At 42.1% G+C, this 24,811-nt stretch overlaps 1 protein-coding gene across 6 annotated transcripts in view; it reads left to right on the forward strand.

Moving 5' to 3' along the window:
* The window catches only part of GRIP1 (glutamate receptor interacting protein 1), a 590,760-nt gene that overhangs the window by 527,049 nt on the left and 38,900 nt on the right, over positions 1-24,811 (forward strand). For all 6 annotated transcript variants that reach the window (XM_046661320.1, XM_046661301.1, XM_046661312.1 and 3 more), the window contains 4 exons: positions 1,816-1,896; positions 12,074-12,143; positions 13,701-13,846; positions 24,538-24,682. In XM_046661320.1, coding sequence (XP_046517276.1) covers positions 1,816-1,896; positions 12,074-12,143; positions 13,701-13,846; positions 24,538-24,682 — 442 coding nt within the window. The remainder of the gene's footprint in view (positions 1-1,815; positions 1,897-12,073; positions 12,144-13,700; positions 13,847-24,537; positions 24,683-24,811) is intronic.

A 24,811-nucleotide genomic window follows, 5' to 3' on the forward strand; every position in this document is an offset into this window, starting at 1 on the left:
GCCTGAAGTCAGGAAGTACAGCCCACCTACGTGCTTTTTACTGACCTCATTTCTCTTTTTCTGCCCCAACATATCAAAATCAGCTAGTCTTCTTAAAAACCTATTGGGGAAATAAATAATCTTATTTAGCTCAATCCCATTGGGAAATGAGAGGGGTACAAATTCTTAATAGGTAAATAAATGTGGCTCCTTCCTGGCCCATCAGGGTGTCAGTTGAGGACGAGAGCGAAGCCGAAGGTATCAGCTCACAGTCTGTGACGCTCACTCGGCCACACCTGACAGGACAGGAGTCCTTTTTCACAGGTGGTGCTCTGAAGCCTGGAGGGCCTGGGAAATGAAACGTCTATTGTGTTCTCCTGTGTAACAGTCTAGGGTGAATCTTCTGAGTTGGAAGATCAGACTCTGGTCTTGTAAAAGTTTACGGCCAAATTCCTTCTGGCAAAGCCCAAAGGCCAGGAAGAGCAAGTGAAGGCCGTACCCTAACTCTGTTTCCTCCGTGAAGCCAGCCCAGCTTCCACCTCTGCCCTGCAGAGGCTCAAAACCTGTTAAAAAAATGTAATTAACAAATTGGGCTAGGGGCCTGAGGGCCTAATCGTTAATTCTTGTGTGAGGTTGGGGAGCTGGCCTTGAGCTGGGCCATCCCACAGTCCTCCCCTTGGGCTACTGTCTCCCTTGCTTCTTGGCCCCCTTCTACCCCTTTCCAAAATCTTCAAGAAAGGATAGTCATTAGCAACTTAGTATGAATGGATGTTGTCTCTTCAGAGGATATTTCCATTTTAACGTTATCTCTAATTGAAGGTCTCCCAGACCGTGAAAGGAATTTTAAGAGTATGTTTAAGAATACGTAGCAATTCCTTCCTTTCTAAAATACTAGTCAGGCCCTGGTAAAATCTCCATAGTTCTATCCTGGATTGAGAGTCAGCCAGTGCACACTGGTTTCTTCTCTGTTGCTGCAGTATTAGCTTACTTCTCTCCTGGTTGGCCAATATTGGAACCCACCTTCACCCTTTTCCAGGGCCCCCTGCTCCCCTCCTCCTCCCTGGGACCTCCTGGAGCTCCGAAACTAAAGGGTCATCCTTGGTACCACTGGGGCCCCCCGTGTTCCAGCTCTGGTCAGTATCCAGTCTGGTTGGCTGTGGCCAGTACCATTCTGGTTGTCAAACGTTCTGAAAATCACTCCTGTTTCTACCTCTTTAGTGTATGTTTCACTGTTCACATTACAAATTAAGGCACCCCCTCCCCGCCCTGCAAATCAACAGGCTTCACACCAAGCTGAAAATTCTCCCGGAATCTATTCTCCCAGCTACCTTCAAACAATGTGTGCCAAAAAAAAAAAAAACAATTGCTGAATAATAAACTCTGGGAAAATATGGTTGCAGGGGAGAAAAGAATATAACCAGACCTGTGGTTCTTAAACTTTAGTATGCCTAAGAATCAGCTGGAGGATATGTTCAAAATGCAGATTTCCAAGCTTCATCCTCAGAGATTCTGATTTCATAGATCTGAGATGATTCAGGAATCTGTATTTTTAACTTGCATCCCAGGTGAATTTGATGGAGATATTGCCCAAATCACACTTAAGAACTGCTGAGCTCCACGGCGGCTGTGAATTATGCACAGGTGTCTGTTGGAGGACATCTGTTCTTCGCCAGGAGCTGGGTCTATCAGAATTATATCGGTATTCACCTGTCTTTGATTGCTAAGGCTTTAACTACAGACAATTGTGATACAAGTATTCCTGACGCGTCTTCATCGATGGGCGCTCCATTATTCCTGGTCTATAAACACACTCTCTCTTTTGTTTTGGAATCGCAGAGTCTGTCATCCCAAGTAGTGGAACGTTTCATGTAAAGCTCCCTAAGAAGCACAGTGTGGAACTTGGAATTACCATAAGTTGTAAGTAGAAGTGATTTCTTTTAAAATGTAGAATTTAAGAAAGACATTAGAAAATTGTATTGTCAAATGGCTTGCAGATGTGGCAAACATTTTAGGTGCCATTGTCAGGTTTCTATGTAATGATACAAAAATGTGGGGCCAGTCACACCTCCAGCACTTACTAGCTGTGTGACCGGGACAAGTTGCTTAAATTCTCTCCAATCTTATGTTTTTTCATCTGTAAAATGGAAATAAGGATATCTACAGAATACAGGATTATTTGAAGTATTAAATAAAATAACATATTTATATACCTAGGATAGTCCTGGCAAGTAATAAGTTCTCAATAAATTCTCTCACACAACCCATGAATAATCAGATGGGCATATAAGTGCATTTGGGTTCTCCACATTTTAGTATGTTGTGGGTTATGTTTTCACAATAATCTACTAAATTGCATTTGTTTACTTTGAAGGCTGTCCTCCCCTCTATCCACTACGCGTCTCCAGTCCAGTTTGCAAGACTGAAATAATGTCTCTTATTTTAGTAACTTCCTGAATTCCTCCATGGGACAAGGTGTCTGGGTAACCAAACCGAAAAAGAAAAATAGAGCATCTAAATGTGTTTAATTCTCTCTTTCCTCAGGCTCTAGATTTATAACTGCTTTGGTAAAATAGCTTTGAAAATGTCAGCCCTACTGGAGTTTTATAGAATGGAAATTGAGGTTTTTGTGTTTTTAATATCCATAAACTAAGTTCATCCATAAATGCCCCAAGAAAATGAAGCAAATGATTAAAGCATAAAGACCAAAGGAGACTTGGAGGCAATGTGTGTGACAAGGGGTGGTCCCTTCCAGAAAGAACGATGAGGCTGCATAAAAGAACCTGCCTACCCGGGTGGAGAGCGTTTATGTCAGTGGTTAAGGCAGAAAGAGAGAGTTCTCACTGGGCAGGAGGAAATGGGGGCTGTTCAGCTTCACTTTGGTGATAAACATTTAACACTGAAAATGAAATATTATTTATAACCAATACAGCACACATATCTAGGGTGACACTAAAAACAGTGGAACTACAATACAGAATAAATGTTAAGAACTGGAAGCCACATGTCTGAAATAAGCCTGTATCCCCCCAAATCCCAGTGTGGCCCCTGGGAGAAAAGCAGGACTGAGGTGCTGTGTCGTCAGTGGGAAGACAGAATGGGGTTTGAGAGACTCCTGACCTGTTCCCGGTGCTACTAGAGTCACCTGTGCCTTTAATTGGGTCACGTAGCCTCTCTGTTGGTTCATTATGAAGCAAAGTTGGTATGTGTTTACTGAAATTAAGGGAGGGCTCATCAGAACCTACCATTCTAAAAATACTTGGAGCTCAAGGTGGCTTCTGCAACCCCCCTGTAACTTTAAGGCTGCTCTCATTTATTCTGTTTATTCCATTCTATTCATTTATTCCATCAGAACTGGCCGTGGGCGTGGTACCTCTTGGAGTTGTGCGGTGCACGACGTGCTGGCTGCACGCAGAGGCCCTGCCCTCTGCTCCGTTCTTTCTCCTCCTGCCTTCATTCAGGACATACGTTCTGAACGTCTGCTGTGCCGGGGCCCCGGGCTACGTTCTGAGAATACTCTCCCCGTGCTTAGAGATGCTTACGGCCATGCGTGTACTAAGGACGCCTGCTCCTCAGAAGCTTATGTTGACGCACGGTTACTTTACTCTCAAATTTTAATTAGGAAAGCGGTCCTTTTTCGTGTTTTGTTATACAATAGGATTTATTCTTAAAAATTAATATATATAAAAATTTAACTATAAAGGAGAGTATCCTTTTAACAATTAATCCTGTGATATATTCCTTTTTGAAAGTTGATATTTATGTGTTCAATTTGCTTGAGGTGTAGCCATGTACAAAGCTATAAAATATTCACATAATCATTTAAATTATGATTTATGATGGTCTGACTTATGTACTAAGTATTACTTCTAAAACTGATTTTAATACCAATAATGGAAACTACACAAGAATGGCCCGATTGTGGCCAGCTGTAAGCTACAGCTCTTCGAGGAGCTGGAAGTGGGATGCTAATTCTGGTGGAGACCTGACACACAAGCTTGTCAAACACACTGTCAGCACTTCCAGAGTTACAGCCCCATTTACTCAACCAGTCGTCACCATCCTGAGGTCGTGTCTCCTCGTGGAAAATACTCATATTTTGCCAATTGAGAAAGCAGAATTTGCTGCTATAATAATAATAAAAAAGGCCAGAATCCATTTTCATTGTTTGAAATAGTCAACTCCTGAGCCGAGCAGAGTTCCTGGCACACACCAGGTGCTTCTTTAATCCCTGGCTTCGTTGGGTGAATGAATGAGTCCATCCGTAAGCAGTCTTCTCCTAACCACCATGCACCCCGGGAAATGAGCCTCTGAGGGACACGGTGGAGAGAGATGATTGTGCAAAGGCTATTGCGGGAACTGACGAAGCATTCACTTGGAAAATGACTAAACAAGGACTCAGAGCCCAGACCGCCCCAGTTCCCGACACTCGACCTCTCTGCGCCCAGGTTCCTCGTCTGTAAAATGGTGTACTCATTACCTTCCCGCAGCCTCGCTGAGAAGGTTAAATGAGTTCGTGTCTATAAAGTGCCCAGAACACGCTGGGAACCCTAACCAAGGCTAGTTCTTATAATGACCTTATTGTACACATAGAGCCTCGTGAAATGTTTTAAGCAGAGCTCTACCCCACAAAACTTTGTGCCAACTGTAATTATACTAACGTAGGAAATCCAGGAAGCCTCTTGTCAAACACACTCAGGTACTGTTAGTGCAACCGAGGCACAGCGGGGGGGTGGTTATTGATGTTTCTCACTGTCTTTATACAAAGCCCTCTTTCCATCGCCTTCTCCTTGTGAAAACTCTGAGTGGTAAGAAGCGGGCCCCCATCAGGAAGCACACCGCCAGAGCCTTCACACTTGGCTTCAGCCTCACTCTTCATACCTAATTGACTGAGAAGAGCCCCTCTGATTTTGGATGTGGTGAGCAGTTTTAGGCTAATGTTCTTGAGTTCCTGAGGAGACATTCATAGCACATTAGCATAAGGCACTACTTCATTGATGTTGTTGCTATAATGTGAAGTGATTTATTATAGCAAATAAAGTGGAACGACCCAGCAGAAGGATGCAGTTTGGGGCTGGAAGCAGCATCCTGGGGCTCTGACACCTCAGCCAATCAGAAGCCAGAGCCCATACCCTCTGACTTGAAAGTCAGAGAAGCCTGGTTGTCTCGGTCACGTGCGTTGTCGGAAAGGTCCTTTTGATACCAATGTTTTCTTTTGTGGTTTTGTTGCAGGAATTTGTGTCTACTTTGTACCAGGCATGGCACTAAGCAATTTATATGTGTTTTCTCATTAATCTTCAAAGCGGCCCTGTACCATCTATTCCCATTTTACAGAGAGGAAAGTAAGGCTCAGCAGGACAACGTGCCCAAAGTCCCAGAGCTAGTACAAGGCTACACAGCGGTTCAAACCTATTCTGTCTGACTTAACATCGGCTTTGCTGTCGAACCACTGCTCATCCCTGTCGCCATCTGATTGATGAACCTCCCCAGATCCTGTATCAGAAAAGCCAGAGACAGCACTTTGTGAATGCATGTAATTTGTTGGATTTCAATTTTAGTTGAGACTGAATTGTCTGCAGGAACAAAGGCTTGCTTCATTTTATTTTTTTTATAAAATCATAAAGCAGCCTCTATGACAAGCACAACAAATCTGTCATTTTCCCCCCAAGTCTTAAGCATATTTAGAAGAGAGCAGTTCATGTTTTTTGCCAACTTTGCAATAAAACTCTGCTCACAGCTCCATTTCAAATCAAATAACTTTACTTGCCAGTATTATATATATGGTTGAAATTAAAGTAAAACCGACTGATTGTACGTGTGTGCATGTGTTTCCAATGTAGTCTCGACTCTTTATCAGGCTCCTTGAGCAAATTACCCTAATAACAGAGTAAGTTCCATGAACGACTGGATATTATAGAATATTCTTAGAATACTTTGTTGATTCATATTTAATTAGCTTCAAAACCCAGAAGATTTCACTTGTCTTCAAATACAGAAAACGTTTTTTAAACAAAGGATAAAGACTGTCATTTTTCTACCTCTTCCAACAACTCTTGGGGAAGAAAAGAATCCACATTCACTGTAAAAACCAGGTTCTTATAGCCAGGAGTGACCAGTGATTTTAAAATTTCAGGAGTCAAAAGATGATAGCTTGAACACACGCCTTTAGCTCTGCTCCCCCATATACCCCACTTTAAGATGACATGTAAGATTTTTCAAAAGGCAAAAAACCATAAGGAGAAGAAGAAAAAGAAAATAGGCAACAGCAACCAAATTTGGAAGTGGCAAAGAAGATGGAGAAAGATGAATTTAAAGAAGCAGAGGAGAGGGGCCCAGCCCCATGACTGAGTCGTTAAAGTTTCACACTCTCGGCTTCTGCGGCCCAGGTTCACGGGTTCGGATCCCAGGCATGAACATACTCCACTCCACCCATGCTGTGGCCATATCCCACCTACAGAAAAAATAGACTGATTGGCACAGATGTTAGCTCAGGGCTAATCTTCCTCAGCAAAAAGAAGAAGAAGAAGCAAAGGAGAAAGCTGACAATGACCCTGGTTTGCATCCTAAACTCCCAACAGGCCCAGCAGTTGGTGAAATCAGGAAGTTGTGGAAATGAGAGTCATGGTAGAGCTCAGACAGGAGGACTGATTGAAAGTCTGTTAAGAATCAGTCTCCTAGATGCCTTCCCCTACTCGGCACAGGTGAGCCTACAACCCGCTCCCCCTCGGCAGAAGCCTAGTTTTATTCTCTGGAAAGCATGGAAGGGAGTGTCTCGGGACTGGGAGAGCACAGCAGAGTGTAACAGGATTGCTCTAAAAACAGGGGTGGTGAAAGTTTACCTGCTGAACGCTGAGGCTGCTGGCTTCTTCCTCCAGTAAGTTCAAAGAAGCCAGGCGGCCAGGCTTAGCACCCTCCTCTCAAGAGAAAGGATCAGGGCTGCTGACCCAAAGAAACATCCTGGCCTGAACTCCCCAGTGAAGACCCTCTCCTCAAGCGCCACTCAGCGCACCGAGCTTTCAAACAGCTTTTTAGCACCACCCTCTTCAATCTGAACAGACAGCTAAGAAAGAAAGCCAGATGCTTGAGGAAAGAATCTAATATGCAAGACTGTTACCAAAAACAAAGAAGAAAATCAGAGAAACAGTGCATGCAGGAAGAAGAAAACTTCAAAAAGAAAAAACTGTCATTAACATCATTAGCAACATAAGATATTGTATTCATAGGTGGGAGGAAATGAATACTATTTATTACAAAATATACAGAGGGAAACAAAGAGCTCTTGAAACATAAGCATATCGCAGAAATAAAAAAAGTAAAAATATTGGAAAACAAAGGGACAATTCCAGAAATTAGATAAAAACAACAAATAAATGAAGAATCTAGAATAGATAGAATTATACAGGATGAGTCCAAATGACACAATATCCAAAGAATAGTCATTACAGAAAGAAAGCGGAGAGAAAAGCTTCAAATAAATATCATAAAATTTCCTGGAATTGATGGGTATAAGTTTCCAAATTGATGGGTCCATGAGCCATGGATGAAAACAGACCGACACCAAGGCATGCTGCTATGAGATCTGAAAACACTGCGACGAAAAAGCAATCCTACAGGCTTCCAGTGGTGGGAGGAGAGAACTTTCATAAAATGTGTCAGAATACAAATAATAATCACATGAGCAGAAGGCCATCAGGCTTCTCCACGCAGCTCAGGAAGTCAGAAAGCAGTGGAAGAGCATCTTCAACATTCTGACGGATTTCCAGCCTGGAACTCTCCACCTAGCAAAGCTGCCAATCAAATGTGAAGGTAGAAAAGTGCATTTCCAGCTATGCAAGGTCTCAAAAGCTCTCCTCCCAGGCGCTCTTCCTCAGGAAGCTCCCGGGGAACGTGTCCCACGGACAGAGAGTCAAGCCAGAAAGAGGCAGAGTTGGATTCAGGGTGCAAGGCCTCCAAGGATGCTAGAGCGCAGTGTTAAAGGATAAACTGAAGCAGAGTAAAACTTTTAAGAGTTTATTTGAGCAAAAATAGCTTCAAGTTGGGCAGCGCCAAACTGAAAGTAGTTAGAAGCGAGGGGCCCAGAGGAACCTGGGAAAGACTTATATGGAGAAAGTGCAAAAAAAACCCAAAGGGCATCATCAGATTGGCTGCAGCTGAAAGGCTAGGTGGCTGTTTGTGATTGGTTGTTAGCATTTTGATTTGTGACCTTGAGGCATTTAGAGACTGAGATCTTGGTTTGCTTCTCAGGCCATTGTGGCATTAGAGCCCCCTCAGTCTAATGGCATCTTTGTTTAATTAATTAACAGAAGTGAAGAGAACATCTGGGTTCCCAGGTTCTGTGGGAAGGAAGTTGCTGAGATCTGTGTAGCAAGCCTAGAAAGCAAACAGTCCAGACAGGCTGTAAACCTCTGATAGAATTCCTGATACACGTGACATATTGAGAGGAGATTGACGTAACCTGGGAAATCTGAGGAGTTGAATTCAGGATAAGCACAAGAAAACTAAGCCAACCAAGACATCAAGATAACAGATAACTGCAGGGAAAACGTATCCTGCAGAAAAGGCAAGTCATCACGGGATGCTACAGGACGTGTCTGCAGACACTCTTTACAGAGGCAAAGGAAACATCAAATATTGATCTTACAAAAGAATAAGACAAAATTCTACTGGAAGAATGGGGACAAGAAGAACATGCATGAACAGAGTGGTAGTATAGAAGCAGAAGAGAACTAACTCTTTTGTCACAGAAAGTAAATAACTAACACTGAAAAATAATTAAGTAGGATTGGTTGTATGTTATTTAGCAATTTAGAAACAGCCAAAAGTTGCATCTGAGGAAGCAGGAAATGAAGGACTGCTCCTGTAGAACTTTTGACTCTTCGAACTGTATGCTGTGTAATTTTGATATAAAAAGTAAAATTTAAAATTAGTACGGTAATATAGTAATTTCCTTGCAAGGATCAAGAATGTCTGCCTATGGGCAGCATGAAAAATATCGACTATTCTAATGTTCTACAAAGCGGTAATTGTGATTTGGAGAAAAACTTCCAGTGACATCATCTGGCTGGTTTGCAAAGGAGCCTTAAAAGATGTGACGATGAAGTATGAAAAAGTTTGTAGATGCCTCAAAAAATGCAGCTGTAGTAACAACGAAAACAACTAACACTGGAGACACAAGTGAAGAGTCTGAATTAAAGTTACTTTAGGAACTATGAGTGGGGAAAGGCAGTGTTTTCAATTTAATGTGTATCATATAACACGGGATTTTTGTATCAATGTCTTCTCAGGCTTTCACTTCTGTATGTTTCGTCAGTTTCTACGAAGATTTCAAGCAGTTATGACTTTTTTCTTTCTTTTTTGGAACTGAATCCCCTTTTGTTGCCCTTATTTTCTTAGCCACACTCTTGACCCATTTAGTGTCATCTCCCCCCATGTGACATATTTGTATGGCCCGCCCAGTTGGAACCACTTTGCAGAAGAGAGAAGACTATTTCATGCCTAATGACCTTGTGAGATTTAACCAACGCTGCCTCTCCATTTTATCCAGCTTTGCTGGGGTTTCCTGGCCAGTGCCCAGAGGAGAGGTGTCTGCTCATAATTGGTATTCAATAAATACGTGTTAAAGAACGATTCTGTGGGCACTCCAATTGCATTCAGAGCACTGAATGCTAGTATATTGTCATCCAAAGAGTCACAAAGGCAGAAGCCCTTAGGGGTGAGGCAAGTCAGGAGTGAGATCTGTCCAACGAGGACAGCAGCAGTGGGAGACGGAAGGCTCCATCTAAAGCGGGGAGTGGGAGAGTGAGTCCAGCGTTGCTGGACCATCGTAATAACAAACACTTATGCAGTGCATCTGTATTCTCTGGTCCAATCACTTTACTGTAAGAACTCAATCCTTATGACAAAAACTCTGTGAAGTAAGCACAATTATTATTCTTCACCACCATTTTGCAAACAAGCAAACTAAGGTGCCTAAAGACTGTGTGTTCAAGCACACGTGGCTAGTTAGTGGTAGAACCAGGATTTTGAACCCAAGCATTCTGGCTGCCAAGTCTCAACTTCATCACTATACCATATTGCCTCTCTGATTTTTTAAAAGAAGCTGTATAGCTGAATGAAATCTACTAATTTTTAAATGTTAGCAACTGATTTAATTTATTTAAAGCACTACAGGTCAAGCAAAGTATGCTTGGTTTGTGACTTCTCAGAGAGTGGGGAATTCACTAGCGTGGGCAGACCATGACTGAGCCCCCGGAGCATGCATTGCCACGTTGAACGTGCCTGGTAGGCATGGTCGTGACAGTATCGGAGCTCATACAGATTTAGCCCCACTTCTGGGTTCACTTCATCACTCCAGTGGGCATCTACTCTGATGAACCTTTCAAGCCTTGGATATGGACGTGGTTAAAGGAGAAAGAGAAGAATCTAGTCAATGTGTGAATGACCACCATACATGTCTATGGACCATAAGCAGTTTCAAACCTCTCTGCAAAGCTGTGTGTGTTTGTCCAAGAGGTCACAGGGCTATTTTCCTCTGTTGCAAAGATGACAGAGATGGGTTTGATCTATTCTCTTGCCTCCACTGTTGTTTTATTTCACACCATTTCAGTGGAACATGGATTTTTTTAAAAACCAAGGGAAACATTGAGTGCTCTGTGATGGTTACTACAGCTTGGCAAAATATTGTATAAATTCTTTGGCAGATGCTAGAAAAGTCGTATTTGCTGGTAATAACAAAGTTTTTATTTTTGTGCTCTATGCCCAGAACAATTTGCAGTTCTGAAACATGACATGAGTAAAAATGCTAGATGTCTATCTTTCTCTAGAGGAATTATATCAAATCATTGAGTGGAAGTTTGAATTATGAATTAATTGTGGTGAATGGAATGTTTTGCATTCTTTGCTAGAAGCCAAGGATAATGATTGAATGAAGTCCCATTAACATTTACTATGGACTAATTTAGACAGTGGGTAAGGTATCAGTATGTGTGTTTCCTTTTTCTTTCAATGTTATGTTGAGATATTAAACCATCTGTTCTTGTGCATAAACATTTTCCTGGGATTCATATGGGATTATGGGATATGATATGGTTCTATGATTGTTATGGGGTGATCGGACTGTTTATAATAAAATCTTACTTTAGGGGCCTTTTAATGATCCTTAAAAAGTGATCACTCCAGGCTTTAGGTTGGCAAAACGTCTTTCAGAGGCAAATTGTGTTTTACACATGTTGGTTTGGTTAATGTTGACTACCAAACTATTAAATGCACGCTTTCTAGGTCAAGATGGTATTTTCGTGCTTATACAGACCATAGTTTGTTTTCAGGATTAATTCTAAGTAGACTCATTACTAATTGCTTTTCTTTCTCATCAAAAAGTTATAAAGCTCAAAACTGACCACTGTGCAGGACAATAGTTTTATCTGTAAACTCAATAAAAGTTACTTGTACATGTTTAGAATAAGAATACGTATAAAATATAAGCACTAAATATTTACTACTGTCAATAAGATAGGATGGTCACATTTTGGAGCACTGGAGGTATGAATTCATGAGCAAAATTTTAAGATTTATAGTCCAGTAAAAGATTTCCTTCTAGAAAAGAACTGTAAATCAATGGTACTCATCCAGTTTCCCACCCAGTACACTTGAGTAATATGGCACGGTCCCATAGAGAGTGGTGTCTCCTCACCGGGAAGGAGTGAAGGAAGGGGTGGGAGAAGGGATCACGTATGAGGCCCAATAAGGGGAGCTCCCAGTTGCTTTTAACACTCTCCCATTGGCTTGTCCACCCTTCACTCCCTTCTCTTGAGAATCACAGATTGAAATAGATTTAAACCTGATCGGCAGCTCTCCAACTGCTTTCTCCAACTGCAAATTCAAAATGACTTGGCTTTAGTCTTTAAGTTTATAAAGACTTTAACGCAAACATTTTTATCTCAAGAAGATGTAATGGCACAGTTTCTAATGAATTTGTCGATCATCTTTGGTTTACATACAAAATGTTCTTGCATTAGCAGTTGTTAGAAACAGAGGAAATGTGCAGTAGTGGGTGAACCGTGGATGTCAAACTCTGACTGCTCTATCTTCCTTATTGCAGCACCATCCAGTAGAAAACCAGGAGACCCCCTCGTCATATCAGATATCAAGAAAGGCAGTGTGGCGCACAGGTAAGGAAAATGGATTTTCTGATTCATTCCAAGGAATTTCTTAAAGCAGAAATGACTGCTTCCACACCCTAGGCAGACCTTGCTAATGGATCATGGCATTCTCAGTATTTCCCAGTCAGCCACTATTGATCAATCATATTTGACATCCCTAATGTCAATAGCTATATGGATCTCTCCCCTCATATCAATTTATTTCTGTACCCAGTACAGAAAATAATTACCTGAAAATGTTTTTAGGGTCTTTCATGAGTCCAGCATGGGCTCTCCTTCACTGATCATCTTCCATCCTTCATTTTCCAGCTAAAAAATGGAAAGTGGCCCCGATTATGAGAGACACCCCACCCAAGATAATAGTTTGTAGGAAAGCTTTGCTAGGTGCCGGAGTGTGCCTCCCGGGCAAGCCAGATCCTGGAGGCTAAAGCAATGTTCATGTCTCCTATTTGGTCCATATGCCATCAAAATCAGGGAGTTTCACACTTTTGATTTCACAAATCAAAAATATTTTTAAGTGATCGGGAATACTGATATAAGACTAAATTTCTTTTTATTTTTCAGTTAAAGACAAAAAAACATCTATTATCACGGTCATTTTATTAAAGAAAAATCTTTAACTCATTGTATGAGTTTAGGTGTATAAGTATGGGCTGAGATGCTGTGACAAGAAGACTCACAAACAGACTGGATCAAAGAAGCCAGTCTCACCAGCTTGCTCCAGTCATTGCTCCAGTCTAGCCATAGAGGGGAGCTGGGGGTGGTGCCCAGAGAGCCTGGAGCATGCGTCTTTAGGGGTTGACCCAGAAGAAGAAAGGGGAGAATGGATGCTGGGAAGCAATTAGCAATCTCTGTCACAGACATAACACATAAAGGATAGTTGTTACCAAAACATAACCTTCCTTACAAATATGTGTGTGCGTACATACATGCACATACAAACAAGTATACATTCTCATTAATTTTCTCACTTCATGATGGACCTGAAAAGCTTTCAACAGACCGTGTGGTCCACAGGCAATATTAGGCTCTCCGTGGCACCTTCCAGACAGGTCGCGTCGATCCACCTTTTCTCCCTCATGCAGCCCCAGTGATTTCCCCCTGTGGAGATGGCACAGATGCCAAGACTCAGACCTCCACTAAGTCCATCCCACCTGCACTTCCCTCACTCCCTCAACCCTCTCCTTGTACCTGGACTGCCAAGGATCAAAAGTGGTGCAACAATGTGGAGAAGCATGAGGACACCGGGCTCTGTAAATGCGGCCTGTGACCCGCCTTCCTAGGAACCTTAGAATTCCTGAGTGAAGCTTATATGTTGTCCTGGTCTGATGGAAAAAAGCATAAGAAAAAATGTTTTTTAATACTCTGAAATTTAATGTCATGGCAGCCATCCAAAATAAGACTGGAAAAAAAAAGAGGGTTTGTCAATAAAATGCCATTTAAAAACAGTCGAAGAACCTCATTTCCTCTAAGGACTACCATAAGGCTACATTATGCTTAATGCCTCTTAAATGGCCTGGTGACGTGCTCATTGCTCATTATGCGTTGCTATGCTTTCATGAACAGAACTGGAACCCTGGAACTTGGGGATAAGTTACTTGCAATAGACAACATCCGGCTGGACAACTGTTCCATGGAAGATGCGGTTCAGATCCTCCAGCAGTGCGAGGACCTGGTGAAGCTCAAGATCCGCAAAGATGAAGATAATTCAGGTACTGACAGTCTCCGGGGCTAAGACTGACTTCTCTACCTGCCCATCTGTCACAAAAGATATTGCATCTTGATGTTTTACATACAGCAGCTGGCGATGACATTGCAGCAGTGTTTTACATAGTTAAAAGGGTCTTTAAATTGTACGCTGAGAGTGTAGTATCAATATTAAATAATGGTGCTTTTAAATTATATAATTAAGATGTTTTTATTATATAAACATTATTACAACCATATTAAAATAATTTTTAGAGATGAAAACTAAATCATCACCGAATACCACTCTAATACAATGGAACTAGTCATTTGCTAATGGATATTTATATCACATAACCATAGTGCATGTTACAGTTTTACTTAACTTTAGAAACATACTACCATTTCACAAACCTTTAATATCTGTCGCTTTGATTTACTGCCTGTAATTTATTTACCATTCTTCCCTTCTTACTCAGATATCTACCCATGGTTTCATTATTGCAGGTGGTACAATCATGGATATTTTCATGTGTGGATATCTTTATTCAACTTTTCTTCTTCTTTTGAATTATTTCCTTAGGAAATATTCCTAGAAGTAGGATTGCTGAGTCAGAATAAAAGGAAACTTTGATGATTCCTGATGAGTCTGTACCCACGTGCTTTCTGAAAGGGCTGCATGCAGTTTTAGTGCTTCCAGGAATTTGTGAATACAGTGGAGCAGTGCACCGCACAATCTCCTGAAGAGCTGGTCAAAACAGCTCCTAGGCACCGTCGCCCACGGGCCTGAGATTCTGCATTTCTAACAAACTTCCTGTGATGCTGCTGTGGTCTGAGGACCACAACTGGAGTAGCCTTGCAGTAGAAGCCCTGTTATCTGATTATAAGAACCTAGAGCTAATGGGAAAAAGTCCATTGGTTGAAAGAGAGTCAGCCAGTGGGGGGAATTATAGAAAGTGATATCTATCCATAACATAAACATTTAATTTAAAATTTTGCCAATCTTATGGGTGAAGCCAACATCTTTCCTATGAAGATCATCCTGCTGATTATAGTTACAAGTCCTTGTACTTGTTTGTTTGCCTAAACCAGACCCAAATAGACAGTTTATGATTTCTAGTTTTGCTTTTGTTTTATTGTGATACAGTTAGAATTATGGAATTTAAAGCAGTTTGAATGCTTACTCCATCTAGCTTATTTCCCCAATGTTTTCAAGTTTTTCCTCTACATAACAGTAGATTTGCCTAACGACCTCCCTTATTAAATTTCTCCAAAGCATTTAGTTTTGTTTTCATAGAACCACTATACTCATACTTCATAGGTTATGTAAGATTCATTAAATTACATAGTCACAATAACAAGTAAAACAGGCATAAACAGGCTTGGAAATAAACATCATTGACTCTAAGTTTTTAAGGTTACAACTCAATCGGTAGCAGAAACAGGTGCACAGAGGTACTAGAGAGAGAAACCTGTTACTCTGGAACATTCCATTTTACAAAGAAGATGAAGAGCCACAATTAATTCAGTAAATTGGTTAAAGGGAGGTTGGTTAAGAGAGCATCTACTGTATATAATTTCATCCCAACCAATAATGAGTTCTTGCCAGTGCTCTGGGATCTCCTGTAACCAAACTGTCTAGATCTGGAGTTCATGGTCGTGTCCGGCCGTGTGTCTATGATTCCTACTCAAAGTCAAAACAAGTTGGTAGCTGCATCCATCAGTACATCTGGTAAGGATGATCATATCCAAATATATTTTATAACCAGTGTTGGAAAATATGCATATGTTTCTACTCATTGTTTCCCACGCAACTGATTTTCTTTACCAACATTTGCATTTGTCTCCTTACAAGCATGCTACAATTGCACTTTCTTTTGGGAATTTATTTCAAAAGAAGGATAAAGCCTTCAGCATCAGTCTGGGATCTGTCCTAGTGAGGAAGCAAAGCCCTGTGGAGAAACCCATTTTGCATGATTTGCCAAGCTAAGCAGATCTCAGCTACCTTCCTTGCAGAGTGAAAAAGCCAAGCCAGAGATGAATATGTATGGTGCTCACGGTTGGCGATGCCCCCAGTTCGGAAGCCAGCTGTGCAGACACGTTAGGAGGAGTTTCAGAAACAACAGCTGAGCTCTTGAAGAGCCAGAGCTCTCTTTCAGATGCTTCTTTCCTTCGGCTCAATTTTGTCCCTTTATACCTTTCCCCTACAATCCCTATGCCTAGTATTATGGCAATTATCATGCTTAGTAAGTATTTTTTTAATTTTTAAGAGGTCTTATTTTTACAATCCAAAATCCTTCCATTGAAAACCACGCACCTACCCAAACTAAGACCGTAAATATACGTGTGAGAGACATATTTACCCGAAGCAGATTTTCTCAAATTGGTGTGGTAAAATACATACTCAGTCAGACATGTTTTTATAACAGACCACTATATGAGAATTATCATTGGATCATTGATTTGGAAGAATCTGAGTGATTCCAGTATCCTCTTCCCTCATGAGAATATATATATAATTTAAATAACTGAATTCTTTTTTCTTCAGAGCAAAGCAAGGGGGAATAATTCTTTGCAGTGTAAAACCTGGTTACAGATTAGTCCAAGGCAGACTATGTGGCCATAAAGAGTAGGCACTTTAAAATCAGGCCTGAGTTTGAAGTCCAGCTCTACCACATTTGGGCTGCACGAGTTCAGGCAAGTTATTTAACCTGTCTGAGGTCCAGCTCCATTTTCAGTAACATGCACACATTAATACCCACCTCTGGGAGCTGTTGTAAAATGAGAGATTGATTTACCAGCACAGTCAGCATTAAATAGATGGGGACTCCTTTTATTATTACATCCTGAGATGCCTTTCCCCACATTTGTTCTGCTTCTTCATCAAGATATAAATGAGTGGAAAATAAGCATTAATCATTACAACAGTCAGTGATTCTGGAAGTTCAATACTGTGCTTAATCTGAAATTAAGCTGATGCTTTGAATTGTTGCCATTATTTGTCTCAATATTTTAGAATGGTAATATTCAGTGTATATTCTCTACTTCCTGAAATGTTGCTCATACTAATATTGGACTTCCTGTACTCCAGGAGTCTTCCAGTTCTTTCCTTAACTGTCTGCTCCTCTCCGTCCTTGGTTCTCTCATCAGTTACAGAAAGTTTATTACCATACTTGACATAACTTGGTTGCCTAAGCTAGTGGTACTGCAATCGGATTTATCAGATGTTGCTTCAAAATGTAAGCATGTTAATGCACTGGCTGCATTGATTTCACGCTCTGCCTTGTTCCTTACCCAAGGAGATGGTAGGACTGCTCTCAAACGATGTTGAAGTCTTGTTCATTCAGACAGGCCATCAGCATTCATTAAGTGTCTACAAGGTGCCAGGTACTGTGCAAACGACTGCCAGTTCTTAGATTAAAAAAGACACAATCCCTCCCCTTAAATTAGTCACCACCTTATGGGAGAACAGAAGAAAATCAATAATTCACAATATGATTAATGTTCTAGGTGTACACACAAAGGGTTAAGATAATGTGAGGCATCCCTTGGAGCCTGGGGAGCTCAGGAGATGCTTCTAACAACCTTGATCTTGAAGGTGTCTGGGTGGTGGTGTGAGAATTAACCAGAGGAAGAGGATGAGCCAATGCAGGGGATCAGAGAGCATGGCAGTCCCCGGCGCAGACGGAGCTGAAGCATAAAGTACGTGTAGGACTCAGTAGGAGGTGAGCCGCCAAAGCTTCCTGGAGCCAGATCGTTATGGTCCTTCTACCATGTTAAGAAATTTGAACTTTACGCCAGAAACTAATGGGGAGCCATTAAAAGACTTAGAGCAGGGAGTGAGGCCACAGTATTTGGTCAGTGACCACTGGCTGCAGTCGTTTACTGAAGTATTGAGCGAGGCGTTCCAGAGAGTCTGAATCTACGCCCTTTCTAGCCCAGGCTGGGGGAGGCAGTCGAATGAAACGACCAAGAACACTAGACTGGCCTCACAGCTGACCAGCTGGCAAACTTGGAAAATTAACTGCTCTGAGCATCGGTTTCCTCATCTATAAATGTCCACTGAATGCCTACTCTGCGTGGCTGTTTTAGGGACAAAGGAGGTAATGTATTTAAGCACTCAGCCATAATGCTTGGCACCTAGTAAAGCCCAATGAATGCTAACGATCAACAGCCGTTATTAGGATGTTTTTTTAAATCAATTTTAGCTTTATTTTGTGAAAGCCCAATCTTTGGAACCCTGGGACTGTCAGGATCCCCTCCTCTATATTCAGAGAACACTCTGCCTGCAGGAGCTTTTGCCTTTGTCATCCCTCATAACCACAGAACATAAATCTACAGGAGCCGAATGGTTCTCGCCTGGGTCCAAGGCTCCAGGACAAGGCTGCTACCCAATCCCCAGGCCCCAAAGATGTGGATGACCCAGTTGAAATAAAATCTGTTGTTTCGCCTCTATTGCATCTAGATCCAATGTAAATGAAGAGGCGAGAGTTGGAGGTCTGAGAAGGAGCCCAGATGTGAAACAGTAGAGAATTTGGGGGGAGCTGTGGGAAGAAAGAGGTGGAGGCTTCCAAATCTGTCCCAAATGATTTCCAAGAGCCTGCTTGGTATTACTGCCTTTGCACCAATCAGATACGCAGCTGCTAATGATTGCTCTCTCGATTAAGAGCACCTCACTTCTAATACATGGGGTGTTTTTAGAGACCATAAATTGAGTATTTTACCTTCATGGGCTCTGATCTGCATAGAGAAACATCTCCAGGCTGCAACTTATTCCATCTGAAGCAAATTGCCTTTACTCGTTTCCAAATAAAGTCTTATGCAAATATAGCCTTAGTACCAGTTAAATCTGCCCTTCAAAGATTTGGGCTTTCGTATTTTTTTCAGTCCATCGCTGTTAAGCCAGCTAAGTAATCTGCAGCTGCTTTTTTCCCCTGAAACTAGATGGAAGCAGCAGAGACGCTCCGTCACCGGCAGCCGTGATCCTGGCTGTGCTGGAGCAGTGGCAGGGTTGTTTTGGCAAGAGGCTGGCTCCAAGAAGAACCTATGAGAGATTTTTTTAAAAAGTACTCTTCTCTATTTTCATGCTTGATCTCTCAAAGTAATGGTTCTCGAACTCGAGTGGGCATCACAATCGCCCAGAGTGCTTGTTAAACACAGATGATGAGGTCGGCCCCTGCCCAGAGTTTCTGACTCCTGCAGGTCTGGGCTGGAGCTGAGAATTTGTACGTCTAGCATGTTCTCAGATGATGAAGTTACTGGCCCCAGGACCACACTTTGAGAAGCAACCTGGCTTGGAGACTTATAAATGATCGCTTACATAAAGAAATTTAAATTCTGCTCTTAAAGACTCAACAACTCCCTGGAACTCTGTTGCTACATGGTTTTGATATGGCCAAGTAAGATGACCACACAACAGTAAGGAAGCCATAGGGGGTGTTGTTCTAAATGGTTTATTTTCTCAGGCCTGTTCAACTCCGAGGACTGTAGCCACACTCTGAAATAAATTCCATTACTTTTAGTTGGAGTGAACTTTGATTGACCTCTACATTTATGCGCTCCAAAGGCTCTCTCCCTGGTCCCAGCCCCCTGTTTGGTCGTAGAAGCAGCTGCCTTTATGGATTCAAGCCAGATAGTGTTCATTTTGTTAAACAGGCGGCACTCAAGAAGCCCGAAAATAACATTGCAGATAAGTAATGCTGCAATTTTGCATCTGTTGCATGGTCCCATTAATTTTCTTAACTAGAGCAAGCAGAACAAACAAGTAGGCTGGCCCCCTTTCATGTCTTTCACTAATAGTTGTAAACCTTCTGTTGTGATATAAAAGCTGCTTATAATATCATTAACATCTGTGTAGGCCCACTTTGAAACTTGCTGGTGAGCCTACATTTTTCCTTCTCAGAAAGTTTCTGTTCTGGTTAAATACTCCAGTTGCTCCTTTCTATGCTGGAGCAGCCCCAAGGAGAGAGTGTCTTGGAATGCTTCCACCTCCAAAACGGTCTGAGCCTAAATGGCAGTTATCACCCCCTCCAAAGCTGCAGGCCTTACAGCTGCCAGTTGGGCAAGAGCCCGAGAAGGCAGATGGAGTTGGAAGTGCAGCCTGAAGCCACGCCAACGCTCTGGGAACTGTGGAAGGAGGGCACTCCGGGTCCGCTGGTCCCCACAACGGCAGCCCAGGTCTTCTTCTCACACTTTGAATGAGCCAGGTTGGGTCTGCATCACCTAGGAGAAGGAAGGTAGACCTCGGAGCAGCAGGGAGCGTGACTCACGAGCGCTCCTAGAGATCTCTCCCCTGGGAACCAGCGGCTGCAAGCTGACATCCATTCATCCTTTGGCTCATTTGTTCAGGCATTTACTGACTTTTCCTTGGGGCCAGACAGTTCTAGACCCTGGGGATAAGAAGATAAAAATCTTTGTTTTCAAGGTGTTCCTCTCTAATGGAGGAGACAAGTAGAGAGACAAAACATAGAGTGAAAAGTCTACACTAGAACATGCATTCTCGGTGGGGGCAAAAATTGGTTCTCGGGCAGCAAAGAATCTTAGATATGACATTACCCTCCCCAACTGAGTCTTCTTCCTTTGTATTTAATTTATTTTGTAAGGGAGAATTTAAATTTAATTTAATTTTTCTCCTCGGCAGGGGGAGGGGGACAAGAATTAAAATAAGCAGTTGAGAAACATTAAAAGAATACACTGCAGCTGTGGGGTCTCTGAGAAAGGCCTCTAGTCCCAACTGAGGAGCCAGGAAGCCTTCCTGAAACACAAGGCACCTGAGCCAAGTTTCAAAGTAAGAGTAGAAATTCTCCACAGGAGGAAAGATGTGTGTGCACAGCGAGTAACATGTGCCCCGTTAAAGATGTTAGAAAAGTGCTTTTTAAGAAACTGCAGGTGGTTCATTGAGGAGAGAAGTTAGGGATTGCAATGGGAAAGGGCAGTGTGAGCCTCTGCCGACATGGAGGCTGCAGCTCAGCTCTTGCAAAGGGGTTGATTTCCTTCTTGAATGGGGCAATCAATGAGAAGCTTCAAGGAAGAGAGTAAAGTATTCAGATTTATGCTTTAAACAGGAAGAGAAGGAATTATATGTTGGCAGCACTGGTGAAAATAGATGTGAGGGAAAGAGGCAAAGATTGGATCGCAGGCAGGACAACAATTTAGGAAGAAACCGTTGCTGTGAAAAACTGGGCAGAGCTGAGGTGGGGCCTCCTCTAGAGCAACAGGCAGTGCATGCTCTGGGAACCTTGCCCGGTGGGCAGATGGGCCATCGGGTCTGGATGAGACAGTGTACGGGCAGCCACCACCACCATCATCTATGAAAGTAAGGAAACCACACTAATTAAATATCTATTTATTCAAGGCATCCACGTGGGGTTTTCTAAGGGAATTAATATCTTTTTCTTTTAAAAAATTTTAGGATGAAAATTTCAAATGTATTTTAAAAAATAGAGAAAAATGGTGTGATGAACTATCATACATCACCTAGCATCAATGATTATTAACTTATGATCTTGCTTCATCTATATTCCCCCCAATTTCCCCACCTCACCCACACACTGAATTCTTTTGAAGAAATTCCAGACATCATATCATCCCATCTTGTAAATATTATTAGCATATCCCTAAACAATACTCTTTTAAAAGACCTCTAAACTACGTAACTAAATATCATCACATTTAAAATATGAGCAATAATTCTTAATATCATCAAATATTCACTCAATGTTCCCATTTCCCTGATTTCATATACATGTAAAAATAAATGGATAGGTAGGTAGATAGATAGGTGACAGATAGATAATTTTAAAACAGTTGGTTTGAATTAGGACCCAAAAAAATCTACTCATCACTTTTGGTTGTAATGTCTCTTAAATCTCCCCTTTCTGGCTTTTATTTCTGACAGTTTACTTGTTGAAGAAATCAGAAATCATCTTCCATTTCTGTCACAATCTAAATACAGCATCCCTCTTCCTGCTTCCATCCCAATGTGGTCTCAGGAACATGTCCTTCTTCGTTAAGACGCCACCATCTTCTCGATTTGCATCTCCATCACTATTTGTCCCCACATAAGATGACCTTTAACTGACTGTCCTGAACCTATTTACTCCATCTCTGGTGTTAGTTTGTCATCTTTGTGATACAAGGTGCAGAACTGTCCAGAAGTAACACAGGGCGCTCCCTCTGGTTGCCTGAAGACTGAGCTAACCAGAACCGGGTTCTGCCCGTCTCCCAGGGAGCAGGACTGCACGCACGCGCGGCTTCCCGTGGACCAGTGGTGGTTTTCATCCGGCTTAAAGTCCCAACTGTAATTTTCCACAGGTTCCCGGGTTCCAGTGCTGGGCGCTGTCATTTCCTACAGCTCCCATAAAGAGCTGATGGCAAATCCAGAAAGCTTGGTGCCCATTGACAAGGTTGCATACACACCCACACTGAATGGCCAGCAGAGTGCCCAGTGGTAACAATATTGAACTATGCCAGGGTTTGCTAACCAAATGACTCTCCTCTACTTTCATCCAGAATATAGTTGGTGGCGCAGGCTGCAAAGCACATATAAGATACCCAAAAATACCCTCTTCATTTATGTCAAGCCACTTCTGAAGGGTGATGATATATCATGGAGTAGGAAAACTTAGACTTTTGACCTCTGCCTCCATTTTTTGATTTCCCTGTGTTTCGTGGTGCTTCTCTCAGAGGCTCCTTAGCAGACTATCAACAGCCTGTTCACCACAATTTGAGTCGAAACCTGGAAGAAGTTTGTGAACCATCAAATAGAGCTATTGAAGGCTTGACATGGAGCTGCCCTTATAAATTTGATTTTAGATTTTGATATTAGATTTTAGATTAGGTATGTATACCCTAAGATGTTGATCTAAACATGGCAGCATGTGGTAGATGGTCTTTAGTTCTCTATGTTTGGAGCATATTAAGAGTAGAGCATCGAGGGGCCAGCCTGGTGGCGCAGCAGTTAAGTTTGCACGTTCCGCTTTGGCAGCCTTGGGTGCGCCGGTTCAGATCCCAGGTGCAGACCTATTTACCGCTTGGCAAGCCATGCTGTGGTACACATCCCACATAGAAAGCAGAGGAAGATGGGCATGGATTTTAGTTCAGGGCCAGTCTTCCTCAGCAAAAAAGAGGAGGATTGGTGACAGATGTTAGCTCAGGGCTAATCTTCCAAAAAAAAAAAAAAGCGCATAGCATTGAGGAAGGGCCAGCCCCAAGGTTAAGTAGTTAAGTTCACATGCTCTGCTTTGGCAGCCCAGGGTTTCCATTCTGATCCTGAGCGCGGACATGGCACCACTCATCAGACCATGCTGAGGTGGTGTCCCAGATAACACAACCAGAGGCACTCACAACTAGAATATACAACTATGTACTGGGGGCTTGGGGGAGAAAAAGAAGAAGGAAAAAAGAAGATTGGCAGCAGCTGTTAGCTCAGGTGCCAATCTTTAAAAAAGAGTAGAGCATTGAGGAAGTGGAGGTGATGGGTACATTCCAGAACTCCCAATCTATGGCCGGAGGTGAAGTAAGTGCTGGTGAGAGGTAGATGTCGCTTCCTACGTTACTCTATATACCTTTATTTTATATTCATTGTAACTCTTCACTGCACACACATAATTGAATTGTTAATTCAAGCTTTTCTTTCCCTCCTTATTTTAGGGTTTCATATCATAAATGAACAGCTGCTCATTGCAGAAATGTGACTGTATGAATGCCTTGCTATGACACAGTCTGACTGTAAAGCTGACTGTTTTGTTAAAGTAGCTACTGGGCCATTTCATTGTATCCTTAGGTAGAGAAATGAAACAGCTCCTTAACCATTCCCAGCTCCCAGGCCCTAGGAATAAAACAAGAAATGCTCAAAGGCTTTAAGCTTGTCATAAGGAAATAAACGACTTCATATTTGCAACCTTGACAGCCATGAAACGCAGCCATGTTGAACGTGTCCCATGACATCTGTCAGGCCAATGCTCTAGGCAGACCACAGTAACAATGTTTTCCTTCATACTGATGTTAAATAGTGAAAACTAGTTCATGACAGTGTGGCAGCCTGGTACATGCTACTTTCTGAAACATGATATGGCTTTTGATCTCCAGGGCAGAGAAGAGATTGTCACTCAAACTTCTGCTTTCATATCCGTGAGTTCGTCAATAGGATTCACGTTGTAAGACACAATCAGTGGAATGATATGTAGGGGATTCTAGATTTCCCAGCCAATCTCTCTAAGCCCCATTTAACCATGTGTATGTTGGTTTGCTCCAACCCTGAGTAAGATCAGCTTTTCTATGTTGAAAGTTAGTTTGCTTGTAAAGCCTGAAAGTAAGAGTTACATGGCTCGACCTCTTTGTCCCTGCATGACTCTCTCCTCCCATATTGCCTGCTCAGCCGTGTTCATTCCACAGGTATTTATGGCATGCTTACCAAATGCTGAGCGAGCTTGTGCTAGGCATGGACGCAGTGGAGGGGCTACAGGGCCAACTGGGTGGGTCACTTACAGGGTCAAAACGTAAGTCATTAGCCGGTGAACCAACACTGATGACAACTACCTCCCTGTATTAGATTTTAATATCCCACTAAGGAAATGCTACTTCCCAAAATAATTATTTTCTGATACATAATGCTTTGATGATGTTTTGAAATTCTTATTTTATGTATGAATATATGTGTCTTATTACTTTGCTTTTCCTGAAGAAATCAATTATGACTCCGTGGCATTTATTGCAGATGAGCAAGAAAGTTCTGGAGCAATTATTTACACCGTGGAGCTTAAGCGCTACGGGGGACCGCTTGGCATCACAATTTCAGGAACTGAAGAGCCGTTTGATCCTATAATCATTTCCAGCCTCACTAAAGGGGGATTAGCTGAAAGGTAAAATTTGAAGGAACTGGTACAATTATGTGTGTCTGAGATGGGTTTCCTTCCTCTCAGCCACGTAGAAACACTCTCCCTTCTGCTGCTTGGTTATCTGTTGTTTTTCAAATCTGCACAAAGGATTGA

Source organism: Equus quagga, chromosome 1 (genome assembly GCF_021613505.1).
Source record: "Equus quagga isolate Etosha38 chromosome 1, UCLA_HA_Equagga_1.0, whole genome shotgun sequence".
In the NCBI taxonomy this organism is placed as follows: domain Eukaryota; kingdom Metazoa; phylum Chordata; class Mammalia; order Perissodactyla; family Equidae; genus Equus; species Equus quagga.